Genomic DNA, 15,023 nt, shown 5'->3' with positions numbered 1-15,023 from the left:
AAGAAACTGAGGCAAACTGGTCCAGGGTCATACAACCTCATAAGCATTTGAGGCTAGATTTGAATTCAGATCTTTCTAACTTCAGGACCAGCACTCTAAACATCTACCTAAACATCATATTGCCTGTCTTATTACTATTTTGAATCAAATATAAACAATACTGTTTCGCACTTAAAATGTCATATGAGCTAGACTCTTCCAATCTTTCTATTCCACATGTCTCCAGTTCATCCACACTGGATTGCTTGTTCTTCCTCTCAATTACAGTCCCTCTCCTAATATCTGTGACTTTACCTGATTGGGCTTCATGTCCAGTATGGAGGTTCCTCCCTTCTGCTGGTTTCTTTTCCAGACAAGACTCACTTCAAGCATTGCTCTCTGTAGGCTTCCCTGGTTCCACTAGGATTCTAAGTCTTTTCCTCCTAGGCTTCTTTGCTTCTGTAGTATATGTCATTTATCCATCCATCCATCCATCCATCCATCCATCCATCCATCCATCCATCCATGTTGTCTCCCCTTTAGAATATACTTGAGGGAAAAAACTGATCTGCTTGTCTTTGTATCCCCATTACTTAGCATAATGCCTAGTGTACTGAAGTATATCCTTAATAAATCTTTGATTGTCTGAATATTTATAATCTTGTAGGAGGAAAAAAATGGGCTCCCAAAGTAGTCAAAACTTATTTTAAGAGTTCAAAAATGTTTTTAAATTTAGAATTTAAATAAGTCCCAAATAGATATACAAGTTGAAAATAATCATTTTCAAAAGATATCAATCCCATAAGTACATAAAACTCACACCTACATGGGCAATTTTGATTCATATTATATATACCATTTTACATGCAGATCTTCCAACTAGTGGTTAACACACATATTTCTGCTTTTGCACAGCCAAAATTCAATAGGATTTCCTCTTGGATATTTTACTGCCGCCAATTAAATGAAGGCCTTAGACATGGAACTTTATGGTCTGAACATTAGGCATGCTTAACTGAAAGAGTATCACATTTTCCCACTCAATTATCAGCTTCTGTTCAAATAAAAGTCTTGTCCAAGTAGACTATGCAGCAAAAGCTTATACTTATTATACCTCAGACTCACATTCATCTGTAACATCATTAACTACAGATTCATTTGATCTTGTTTTTCATCACAGTTTCAGTTCACTCTGAATTTTTATTCTTAAGACTTTATACTCCGAGTCCTAGTATTTTTCTAGGCATTAAAGTCTTTTGAAGCCTTTCTTCCAATATCAGGTTTAACTGCTCTGGCCACATGTAGGTTTTCTCACTCAACCATGTGGAGTTGGCACTCAATTCAAATGTAACTTTTATATATTTTGAAGTTACTATCTTTTGAAAATTATTTTCAACTTGTGTACCTTTATTTTGGAACTCGTATTTAATAAACTCATCAGAACAATAACTTATTGAAACACTAGATTTAAAAACATTTTTGAATTCTTAAAATAAAACTACTGAAAACTTTCCCATCTCCTACTACCACATAGTCTCTCCCTACTGGCGGGAGGAAAGGGATCAGACTTTGAAAATGTATTTGAATGTACTTAACACAAATCCCCTTTGTACTTCTTTCCAAAGGAGAAGAGCATCTATCCATCTAACAATCTCTTCCTTTTCCTCTTCATATGACAATCTTACTCTTAAATCCTACCTCTACAAAAATATTTAAATTTATTTTCAAATCAAACACTTTCACACAAAGGACTAAAAACAAGTCATTTTCTAAAAGAGTTCATACCAATTACAGCAAAGTTTTTGAAAACATGTTTAAGCAATGTTTTGAAACACAAATTGAAACTAGTTTCACCACAATGACTCCACATAGTAGGGAACCAAATTACAAAATCAGTCAGGACTTTTCTACCAAACACAAACTCTTCTAACGAAGAGTTACCCTTGTAACTAAATGTGTACGTGCAAATGTTACATAAGAAAACAAATGTATCTCAAGTGTAAGAAATGGGTATGATTTAATTTTGAGAATTAATATTCCAGTTCATGAGTCACACACCAAAATTTGGAAGACCTGGGTCTGAGTTATGCTTTGCAATGATTCCTGCTGGATGACCCTAAGCAATGAACCTCTCACTGACATCCTCTAGGACTATTAAGTCAGAGAACAGCTGCTGAACTACACCAGTAAATAATGTTCTATCACCCAAGAATTTGTTATGCTCAGACACAAATACAAAAAAAGGTCTCAAATATCAATAGATAATACAATTTTAAGTACATAGTAATTAGGAATGCTTCAGATCTCAAGAAATTCTACAAAAACCAGAAATATGTTCTATAACTGTCAACAATGAATAAATATTAAAATATCAAATAAGAACAACCTGAATAATTAGGTCAACTGAATCCCTTTAACAGCATTTTGGTTTTAAAACTGAGAAGGAACAGAGTATAATAAAATAAAAAAAGCACTAGTTCTTGGATCAATTCAAACTTCCCAGACCTATTTGCTGTGTGACCATAAGCAAGTCCCTTAATCTGTCTGAGCTGCAGTTTCCTCCTCTCTAATGGGAGGGTTGTATCACCTGGAGGAATTATTCTCACAGAGTTATAAAAATCTGTTAAGATATTTGAAGTAAAAGTGTTTTGCAAGCTTAAGTAGCAGTATATACATGTAAACTTTCATTTACTAAATAAAATACAAGGTTAGTTTTATGTAAAGTTTCTAAAATTACCTCTTCATCATTGGGGTCAACTATCGTCTCATCATAAACTCTCTGGTTTTCGATGGTCTTGGGCACTGGTTTTGGTGGTGCCTAGGTAAAAAAAAAAAAAAAGTATTGGTTTTCTTTTCTTTTCTTTTTTTTTTTTTTTTTGACTTTTTTATTATAGCTTTTTATTGACAAAACATATGCATGGGTAATTTTTCAATATTGACCCCCTCCCCCTTTTTTAAAATAACTTTTTATTGACAGAACCCATGCCAGGGTAATTTTTTACAGCATTATCCCTTGCATTCACTTTTGTTCCGATTTTTCCCCTCCCTCCCTCCACCCCCTCCCCCAGATGGCAAGCAGTCCTATACATGTTAAATATGTTACAATATATCTAGATACAATATATGTGTGCAGAACCGAATAGTTCTCTTGTTACACAGGGAGAATTGGATTCAGAAGGTATAAATAACCAGGGAAGAAAAACAAAAATGCAAGCAGTTTATATTCATTTCCCAGTGTTCTTTTTTTGGGTGTAGCTGCTTCTGTCCATCCTTGATCAATTGAAACTGAGTTAGATCTCTTTGTCGAAGAAATCCACTTCCATCAGAATACATCCTCATACAGTATTGCTGTTGAGGTATATAATGATCTCCTGGTTCTGCTCATTTCACTCAGCATCAGTTCATGTAAGTCTCGCCTCTCTGTATTCATCCTGCTGGTTATTTCTTACAGAACAATAATATTCCATAACATTCATATACCCCAATTTACTCACCCATTCTCCAATTGATGGGCATTCATTCATTTTCCAGTTTCTAGCCACTACAAACAGGGCTGCCACAAACATTTTGGCACATACAGGTCCCTTTCCCTTAAAAGTATTGGTTTTCAAAGAACACACTTTACATGCACTTTTTGGCAATACTAATTTTGAGAGTATAGACAATTTAAATATGAAAGCAGTCCCCTAAAGAAAAACCTTATTATTATCATTATTTTGCTTTACTTTCTCCCTAGACTAAGCAGCAAAAATCCCAAATGAAATACATTTTATCACCTTTATAGCAGCATAATCTCTAGTAGAAATACTAACAAAAATTAAAGTGATCAAAACTTGGATGCAATAGTTTGGAAAAGAAATAAAGTGGAGATCTGGATAACTAATCACTAATAAGATAAAACAAAATACAAGCAAAAAGAGGAAAACCTTATATAACTAATATCACTGATAAAAGTTTACTATAAGAAATACATAAACTAAAACAGATATGTAAACATCCAGATTTCAGTGGATTTGGAATCAGAGGTCCAATTACCAAGTAACTAGTAACTTAGTCTCCACAGCTTAGTCTCAGTTTATTCAGATGCAAAATGAGTAAGTTGAAATATGCAATTTCCTATTTTTATCTTGGGGCCTTTTCGCACACTGTCCACCATCATTAGGATGCTTTTATACTCCACTGCTACTTCCCTGATATCCTCAGAATTCCTTCAAGACTCAGCTCAAGTGCTACCTTCTGTGGGAGGATTTTCTCAGTCTTCTAGCCACTTGAGTATCTTCCCCCCAAGGATATCTTTCTTTTATTCTGTAGGCATCCAGTATATCTTTAGTTGTCTCTCCTATTAGAATGCAAGCTGAGGACACTGACTTATTTTTGAGTTTTTGCCTTTCTTTGTATACTTACTGCACAGCATAGCACTCAGAACATAATAAGAACTTAATTAACTGCATCTTTATCCATTCACTCCTTAGGTTCTTACAAACTGGTTTCTGTTTCTACTATAACTGTTCTCCTTCAATGTGTGGTGTGGGGTCATTTTCCTCCACCTTCCCAGGGAATCAAACATGGTACTGCCATCACATCAAGTCAAGTCAACAAGCACTTATCCTAATTCCAGGAATTGTAAAAAACAAACAAACGAATAAATGAACAACCCTCTCCCCACAGTTTCTATTTTTAAGGAGATCAGTAAAATGGTGGAGACAAGTTACAAATATTTGCTACAAATAAAATATATACAACAGGATTAAATTGGAAGTAATATCAAAGAGAATGCCATCAGTATAAAGAAAATACTGGTAAAGGCTTTTCTGTCTTTCATTCCTTTGAAGTTTGTCTTACTAGCTTCTTTTCTCTCTATGTCTCCATCTAGCCCTGACTTTTCTCTTGAATTCCTGTCCAACACTTCTAACTATCTACAGAGGAGCTCTTCCAGATACCTTATTTTCAACATGCCCCAAATTGAACTTTCTTTCTTCCCCAAACCAGTCCTTCCACTCCCCAAACCAGTTCTTCCACAAGTGTCTCTATTTGTCTCTTCATATTCTCCCAGTTAGCTAGACTGAAACACTCATGATAATTTCAAAGTTTCCCTTTTCTTCCTCTACATCCCATCAGCTGCTAACTTCTAATATTTTATGCATCTATCCCATCTTCTCCACATTCACCATAACCAGGTCCTCAACCCTTCTTACCTAGACCCCTCTCACAACTTCTTAGTTGGACTTCCTGCTCCTAGTAGTCTGTCCCCTCTTCAATGTATCCTTCCCCTGAAATCTGTACACACTGGCTTTCAGAGCACCTCTCAGATACTGGTGCTTCTTCACTCAAAAGCCTTCAATGACTCCCCACTGCTCACTAAACCTCTAGTTTTATTCCAAAGAGAGAAACACATATACAGTAGATGCCTAATAAATGTTGAATTTGATAGAAAAGAATAAACTTTTTATCCTGGTAGAAGGATCTATTGCATCCCACCTCTACTCCTCAGCCTCATTACAAAGAAACCTTCTATCCTTATCTCATTTTACTACTACTTCAAATACTCTGCATTTCAACCAAGATAGAATATTTCCTAGCCCTTCTTTCTATCTTCACATCTTGAAAAAAATTAATGCTGTTCCCATTCCTGAAATGTATTCCTCCACTTCCCTCTCATCTTTTGAGATCTGACACTTCCAACAGCACTTCTGAATCTCAAATCATATAAAGAAGCAGTAATCCTCAAAATTATCTCATGATGATTAAAACTAGACAAGGAGGAAAAAGAAATAACTGCTCTCAATGTCCAAATGTTCAAAACATCCTGAAAATGAAAATTGCTTGGGAAAGAGCTATCTGCTAAGAACTGTAAGAAAAATGGAAAAGTAGAATTTGGCAGAAATTTAGGTTTAAGCCAGTATCTTATACACCACAATAAGTTCAAAATGGATATGCAACCATACTATTACAAGTCAATATCATATGATGATTTCTAGAGAACCATATCATGAACCTTTCATAAATATGACTAGGGGTAAAGGTTCTTAATCAAACAAAACATAAAATCAATAATTTTAATTATATGAAATTGAAGTTTTTGCATGAATACTATCAATGTTACTAGGGTAAGTGGAAGCTAGATACTGGGAAAAAGGTTTTGCATCAAATATCTTTTGACAACTGTCTAATGTACAAAAAAATAACAAATTCTATGATACCCTAATGAGTAAATGGTCAAGAAATTCTTTAAAGAAAATCGTAACCTATTAACCATATGAAAAAGTCTCCAAATGATTGATAATAAAAGATGCACAATTCAAAACAACTCTGAAGTTTCACCCTATACCCAAAAAATTGGTAAAAGTGACAAAAGATGGGAACAGCTCATGTTAGAGCATATGTGAAAATTCTGACGTGCTAACATGCTGTTAATAGAGCTATGAATTGATCCAACTCTTTTGAAAAGCAATTTAGAATTGTCTAAAAAAAGTGACTATACTCTTTGACCCAATGCTCATAATATATAAATAAATAAATTTGTAATATATAAATATATAAATGTTTATATTTTTTGATCCAAAGATACCATTTTAAGGCATTTACTCCAAGGAGGTCAAAGACAAAGTTCCCATATACAACACAACATTCCGTGTAGCATATTTATGGTAGCAAAAATTGAGAAACACGTATTCCCATACTTTGAGGAGTACAATTATGAGGTGCATGAATGTAACAGAATATTATTGCTTCAGAAGAAGTTGTGACTATGAAGAATTCAGAAGGTTGGGTGACACATGAACTGATATAGCAGATTCACAACAACTAAAATAAAGGGAAAAAAAACCCAAAAACCACAAGCTGAGCACTCTCCTTTTAGTGAACAAGGCTATCTGTAAAGAAGATAAAAGGAAAGGTACTCTCACCTCCACTTCTCTACAGAGGGAGGCAGTATGGGTATGGATAGAGTACTCCTTGTACTGCCAGGATGTGGTAATGCTTCCTTCTACCTCCACCCATTTGCCTTCCAGTATATTCTGATACCATAGACAGGATGAGCTTTCCTATGCAGAGATCTGGTTGTGTCATTCTGCAGCTCAATCTTCAATGAACTATGAACTAATGAGCAAAATTCAAACTCCTCTCATAGGTAGTCTAAGCCTTCTACATCTAGGTCTATTTTGCTTTTTCTATTTGTCTGGGTTTTGTGAGAAATGCTTTGTGAACTACAAAGGGACCGAAATATGTATCAGCATCTTTATTACTCAAATTCCTCTTTATGCATTCCATTCTATAAGACTGTCAGGCAAACACCTGATAAACTTTTCTAACATAGTCAATAGTGGATGTAAAAATATTCTTCATCTCCCTCCTTACTTGTTGAATTCCTACTCATATTTTTTAAGCCCAAATCAAAAGCAGTTTCCTGTATCAATCTTTCTGGAGCCACACTGCAGACCTTTCCCCTTGGGTGTCACATAATAGTTTATTTTGTACCTGCTCTAATAACCTAATTCAATCAGGATAGTTACTTGTCTTCATTCTTGCTTCTCTTCTAACCTGTAAATTTTAAGGGGTATCATATCTATTAATTTGTTAGCTCTCCCAGTGACCACACTTATTTAGTTCCTATTGTGTTCACAACAATGTGTATTCAGTCTGTTGATTTATTTCTGAGCATTATAAAATAGAAATCACAAAAAGTTAAGGATTGTATTTACCTTATCTCCAAGTGCCTCTCTTTCTTTTTTAAGCTTTTTCTTAGCCGCCAATTTTTCCTAAGGGACAAAAACAAAAACAATACATGAATAATAAAAAAAAAATTATATCAAATATGTACACTAAAAATTATCAAAGACTACTTAAATAAAGCCCTGAAAATGAATTAAAGCTGTCAGTGTCTGCTACGAAGATATCTCTTAGCATGATTTTTAAAATACAGGTTTCAACTCAAAATAATGACCATGTGTATAATATGGCAAAGCATTGTTCAATTCATCAAAACAAAATTTCAGTAATTCTCTACCAATTATCTCCTTTCATTCAACACCACCTACCTTTCAAATTCTGAAACCTTACAAGGACAACAAAGGCAAATGACATTGTTTCTCTAAGACTTCTCCCTCTGTAAAACAGGGATAATTGCTCTTTCCAGAGATGTTATGAGGATCAACTAAGATCATGTATGAAAAGCAATTTATATATCTTGAAGTCCCTACATACATGTTGATGGTGGAATAATAAGTTACAAAACTTCCTGAAGCAACTTTCTTTCAATTGAAGTCAAAGTAGATAACAATTCTGAGGAGAAGGCTTGGGATCCTAAATGTCACGAATTGTACTGTACTTCTTAATTCATTGCTAACCTTTCTAGGACTAGCTTTGGTAGATTTTGCTGAAGGAGAGCACATCACAGAAGCAACATTTCACTTAATTTTAAATCCTGTCCACATTTCACAGTGTCAAGCACTTACCTAACGGGTAGCATAAGGATCATATATTTAGAGCAAGAAAAGGCCTTAGTATTCTAATCAAGCCCTCTCATTCCATAACCAAAGAAGATGAGTTTGAAGACAGGTTATGATTTGCCTATGATCTCCCAGGATATAAGGGACAGAACCTAGGTCTCCATTTTTTCTGCTACAATCTCCTACCTAAATATTCTGATTATAATTTTTCTAATTCTTCATTCTCCAAATAGCTATCAGAAGAGATTAAAAAAAGAAGCATTCAAGCACAGATCCTGTTCTGTATCTAATCTTTTTTCCCTATTAAAACCTAGTATAATGACTGCACCTAGTAGGCTTGCTGAATAACATCACACCCCTTCCTTCTCAGGAAGCAATGCAATGCCCTGTAGCCTCAAGAAGAAACACAAAGTCCTTAGTCTGGCATTGAAGGCCCTATTTCATTTAGTTTTACATGTTTAAGTCACACAATCCAAACCAAAATGTTGCCCCTACACTATATGCAAGATGCTGTGCTAGAAACTAAAGATATACAGACAAAATGAAAAACCAGTCCCTGCTCTCTAGAAGAATGCAACATGAAACAGTGAGTAAGATCTGTCTGAATTTTGCCTCATGCAGTCCCTCTCTCTGGGACTTCATAGTTACTGCTTTGAAAAAGGTAAAAAGGGAGAAGAGGCAATAGGATATTAAAACATATATTCACATGCAGAAATCAAAGAGAGCACATGCAAGCTGATCTATGAAGTAACAAACAGAAGCTAGTTTATTATCAAAATACGTTACACACTACCCAGATAGAAAGCAAACAAATATGACACAGAATATGATAATAAGCTTGACACAAAGGCATGATATAGTAATGATGGGGACTCAAATTATACAGACATCTGCTGGACTATGTATTTCTGCCAAAAGCAGAGCAGTTAAAAATCTCTCAACTCACCTTAATGATAATTTCAACCTTCAAAAGAAGGAAAAGCAAATCAATATGGGTGAAGTTGACTATTCTGATGAATAGAGAACTGGTTGCTACGGTGGAAATAGCTGGCACCTTGTAAGGAAATGCCCACTACCATTTAGAGTTTGTGATACAGGAGAGGACAGATAAAGACATAGTTTGGCAAACACCCTCGCTTCTGGGGAATGTATGTGAAAGGTTCATAGAAAGATTAGTTATATCACATGGACTAAAATCTAACAAGGGAAGTTTAGTTCAGGAGAGATGGGAAACTTTCAGCAACGAAATTCTCAAGACTTAAAGGGAAACAATTCCAGTGAGGAAGAAAAGTGGCAATTGTCTGTAGAACATGATATGGATATACAGAGAACTCTCCAAGCAACTTAGATTTTAAAGAAATATAGAGAAGATAGACAGAAAATGACAAAGGATGATTACACATTTGTGGCAGAGTACCATAAAAATGATAGCAAGAGTGCTAAATTTCTGAATGAGCTGAGGCTGGTGGCTAAGAACAAAGTGTTTTTTTGAAGGATTTTTTTAAAAGCTATATTGAGGAAAAGAAAAGAATCAAAAACATAAGACTCCTACTTTGGGTAAACAGGATTAAAATTTAGAAAGGCTGCTAAGCTCTTAACATGAGACTGCTTTTTCTGCCATAGAAAATGATCTCTGAATAGGTAAGAATGGGAGATGATAAGGAGACAGGAGCAACTGGACAGTGCAGCGGATGGTATCAGAACTGGAGTCAGAAAATTCATCTAAGATCAAATCTGGCCTCAGATACTTACTAGCTGTGTGACCTTGGGCAACACTTAGTCCTGTTTGCCTCCATTTCCTCATCTATAAAATGTGCTGGGTTTGTATCTCAAGGCAATCATAAAGGAAGGGAAAGGACCCACATGTGCAAAAATAGTAAAAAATGGTAGTGATAAAGAATTGGAAAATGAATTGATGCCTATCAATTGGGGATGACTGAATAAAATATGGTATATAAAAATAATGGAATATTCTAGTTCTATAAAAAATAAACAAGCTGATTTTTGAAAGGCCTGGAAAGATGCTGAGTGAAGTGAGCAGAATTATTGTGCACAGTAACAGCAAGATTGTGCAATGGTCAACTATGAAAGATTTGGTTCTTTTCATTGGTTCAGTGATCCAAAGCAATCCCAATAGATTCTGGACAGAAAATGTCATCTGCATCCAGAAAAATAACTATGAAGAGTGAATGAAAATCAACAGATGCTATGTTCACTTTTTTTTGGTTTTTTTTTTCCCTCTCATGGTTTTTTCCTTTTGTTCTGATTTTTCTCTCCCAACATGATACACAAAGAAATATGTTTTTCAAAAGTTAATGTACATGTATAACCAGAAAATAAAACAATCATAAAATAAAATAAGAAATCTAACACCTCAAAAAACATTTTTTTTTTAAATATGCTGGAGAAAATGGCAATCCATTCTACTATCTCTGCCAAGAAAACACAAAATGGGGTCACAAAAAAAATCAGGCTTGACTGAACCAATTGAACCAGAAGCTCTTAATGAACTAGAGTCACCTGCCCAGAGGTAGTGAATACAGAATTGGATTGGGAGTCAAAAGAAGAGCCAGGAGATCTCCAGTAAGTATTCCATGGAGCTCTGTTAGACCTTGTATCATTTTAACTTTTGAAATGAACGGACTGGAGGTATATGTCATCCTTATCAAATTTGCAAAAAAAAAAAAAAAAAAAACACAGTTAAAGAGAAAGTAAAAATGGTTTAGAATCAGTAGCCAAAAAGATCTTGCTATACTTGCACATTAGTACTAAATAGGGTAAAATTTAATGGGGTTGAATCAATCAAGTAAGCAAGCACATGCTAGGCATCTATTTGCCAGGCACTATGATAGGAGCCTATACTATGAACATAATGAATGGAAAAAATCCCCACTCTCAAGCTTACAGTCTGATGATTTTTAAATGCAAAGACTTATGTTTCAAGTTAAAAGAAAAAAAAGTAAATTATCTCAAAGTGGCAGAGACATGGTTCAATAACAATTTGTCTGTAAAAGATCTTGGCCTATTAATGATTGGCAAGTTCAATCAACAATGTGATAGGGCAACTAAAACCACACTAATGTTCTATTAGAAAAAAAGTCATAGTCTTGCTATAACACTCTATTCTGATTGGGCCATACATGTGTTTAGTTCTGGTTTTAGAGAAGTTTTAATTTTAGTTTTAGTTCTAATTTTAGAAAAGGCACTAATAAACTGGAGAATCTTTTTTTAAAGAATGCTAAAGAATTTCAATTCCATGCCAAAAGGATCAACTAAAGAACTTGGGGCTTTTTAGCCTAGGAAGAAGCTTGTGGGTGGGGAAGACTTAATTTGATAATTGTCTACAAGTACCTGAGAGATTCTCATGGTAAAAAAAGAATTAAACTTGTTCTGTTTGACACCAGAAAGCAGACTGAAGGGCAAAAAGTAATAACTGAAAATAGGCAAATTAGGGTTGACTGAAGGAATATTTTCCTAACAATCAGAACAATCCAACAGTGGAATGCATTGTTTCAGAAGTGGGGGGTACTGAATATTTCCATCACAGGGTATCTTCAATAAAAGCCCAGTTAATCACCTGTTGGATAATTTTCTTTCAGTTGCACTGTCTCCCAGGTCCTTTCAGTTCTAAAATTGGAATTCTATAAGCATGAGTCACAATTTGAACCTCAGTTTCCTCATCTTAAAATAGGGGTAATAATGACTCCCACAAAGAGTTGTAACAAAGTTTCTAAACTTCAGAGAGCTATAAAATTTATAAATTTGTAAATTTATAAATGTTCATGAAATACACACAGAGACAGATAAGTATAAACATCATTTCAGAAGGAAAAAAGTACTAGATCAAGGAAGCCTTGATCAACATGAACTGAGTAACATAACAACATGAATTGAGCCTAAAAAGAAGCCAGGGTTTCCAAAAGAATGAAGGGCAATCCAAGCATGTGAAAGGTAGAAGCATTTATACAGTGCCAAGCACTGTGCTATAAGTGCTCTTACAAATGTTAGCTCATTTGATCTTCATAACAGCCCTGTGAGTTAGATGCATTTTACAATTAAAGAAACTAAGGCACACAGAAGTTAACCAGGGTTCCACAGCTAATAAGTGTCTAACTGGACTTCTAGACTTCAGGAAGCAGCAATTTAGCCACAATGCCATCACTCTTTCTGAGGAAGAGTAAAAAGGGTTAGACAAAGACACTAAGGATGGAGAACAAATAATACAGAAACTGTAATGTAATGTAAACCTGGAAAAGTAGACGGGGTCAAATAGTGAAGGGCTCTAGTGGAAATAGGGAGCCAGTGAACTTTTTCTAAGCAGGAGTGAAAAGACAAGGTCTAAATGTTAAGAATATTTGACAATTTATTTTTTTATGAATTGAAGAGAGATTGAAACTTGAGTACTGAGTTAAGAGACTGTTGTAACAGTCCAGGAGAGTAGAAAGACTGAATTCAATTGGTGGCCATATCAACATGGAGGTAGAATAGCCCAAACTTGCCAATGCTACCTGCATATGAGGTATAAGCAAGGAGTTACCTCTCTTAAGTTACTTCAGGCCTAGACTACTGCAATAGCCTTCTGAATGGCCTCCCACCATCTATCAAGTCTTTCCCCTCTTTAGAAAACCCTCCACTCAAATCAAACTAACTTTCCTAAAGCACAATTCTAAGCAAATTATTCTTCTATTGAATAAATCCATGTCTCCCTAATTCCTCAGGACCAAATATAAAATCCCATTAGGCTTTTAAAGCCTTTCATAACCTGGCCCCCTCCTACTTTCCAATCTTCTTATACTTTACTGTCCTCCACATACTCTACAATCTAGCAACACAGGACTCTGCTGTTCCTCACAAAAGACATTCCAAATCCCAATTAGTGCTTTTCCATTGGCTGTCCTCCTAATGCCTGATGCTACCTCTCTTCATCTCTCAGCTGAAATCCAACCTTTTCCAATAAGCCTTTCCCAATGTGCCCTAATGCTACTGCATGCCCTGAGGTCATCTCCAATTTATCTTGTTGTATATATCTTGAATATAATTGCTTGCACGTTGTCTTCCCTATTAGACAGCATCCCATGATGTGGACAGGGACTATTTTTGCCTTTCTTTATATCTATGGTGAAGCTCATGGTAGGTGCTTAATAAATATTTACTGAGATTACAAAATTAGAGACTAGGAGGATGGCAACACCCTATACAGAAATGGAATTTCGAAAGAAAATCAAGTTTAAAAGGAAAAATTAATTCCTTTTTAATATCTTGATTTTAAGATAGCACCCAAACATCCAGTTGAAGATACCCAATAGGCAGCTGGTATGCAGAATTTGGGAAAGATCAAAGTGGTCTATACAGAACTGGGAAATATGCAGAGAGAAAATTGAAATAGATACAAAAATAAAAATAACCAATGTGGGAATTTGTTTTGTTTACATTGTATTTTGGTTACAAATAGGTTACTCCTACATCAGAGGAGGGAGAAGATGGCAGGGGGAAAATTGGGGTATATAAACACAAGAAAAATGAAAAGAAAGAAGGCCAGAAGAAATCACAAACAGGACAGTTTTGAAAAATAACTTGTTATATTTATTATAGACTTTAAAATAAAAGTTGCCTCTATGTAATAGAGGTTTTTAGTTTCATGTACAAGCTTCTGCTGTTCTCTAATGTACATGGAAAAATGGAAATGAATCAGTCCCTGCCCTCAAGGAGCTTATAATCTAGTCAAGTAAGATATGTACATATATAAGAAAAGTAAACCCTACATAATATTCATCTTCAAGTACAATCTTCTCCTCTCCTATATTGTTTGCGGAAATGCTCATTTTAATTTGACCAATTTGGCTTAATTTACCAAAATTAAGAATTTAAAAAAATTAGCTTCTGCCTTCATGAAGCTTATAATTTGCTTTTGGAAGATATTTAAATATATAAGTATATACAATACCAGGGATTCTAAGAGGTAAGAAGGGAGTAAATCCCAGGTCTAGGAAAGATACAGAGGTACAGAAATGAGTATCCTGTATATGTAATAATAAAAAAACCTAGTAATTTGGTTGAAACAGAGTTTACATGAAAGAAAATGAGGTATAATCAGACTAAAAAAAAGTAGGTTGGGAAAAGCTTTAAACACCAAAAGAGCTCTTATTTGATCCCTAAAATAACAGGCAGACACTGGAGTTTATGGAATAGGAGAGTAATAAAATCAGTCCCATCTTTGCCTCATTTGATCTTTACAAATTACTGTGAGGCAAATATCATCACCTCTGTTTTACAGAGGAGGCAACTGAGACTAAGAGAACTATTTAAGTACTGAACCTAGCCTCTCCTAAGTGAGAGCTAGGATAGCCTGCCTAAAGTGTAGCCAATGCTTTGACAAAATATCTTGTACTATTGTAGTGAAGATGAAGAGTTATGAATTAGGCTAGATAATGTTATAATCAAAAGGATTCAAAATTGGTTAGATGTCTGGACTCCTAAGAGCAACTGGTAATAGTTCATTATTGACCTGGCAGGAGTAGACTCCAATGGAGGATTCTAGGGATCTACATTTTTTATCAGTAACTTTAATAAAGGCACATATGACAAATATAATTATTA

General features: G+C 34.9%; 1 protein-coding gene across 1 annotated transcript in view; it reads right to left on the bottom strand.

Moving 5' to 3' along the window:
- Positions 1–15,023, bottom strand: part of RPF1 (ribosome production factor 1 homolog) — a 30,903-nt gene that overhangs the window by 14,718 nt on the left and 1,162 nt on the right. The window contains exons 2-3 of the mRNA XM_051999190.1: positions 7,680–7,736; positions 2,717–2,797 (exon numbers count right to left, since the gene is read on the bottom strand). Of these exons, the coding sequence (XP_051855150.1) occupies positions 2,717–2,797; positions 7,680–7,736 (138 nt within the window). The remainder of the gene's footprint in view (positions 1–2,716; positions 2,798–7,679; positions 7,737–15,023) is intronic.

The sequence above is a fragment of the Antechinus flavipes genome, chromosome 4, assembly GCF_016432865.1.
Source record: "Antechinus flavipes isolate AdamAnt ecotype Samford, QLD, Australia chromosome 4, AdamAnt_v2, whole genome shotgun sequence".
In the NCBI taxonomy this organism is placed as follows: domain Eukaryota; kingdom Metazoa; phylum Chordata; class Mammalia; order Dasyuromorphia; family Dasyuridae; genus Antechinus; species Antechinus flavipes.
Note: the sequence above shows the minus strand (reverse complement) of the source record. Positions and strands in the feature narration are given on the sequence as shown.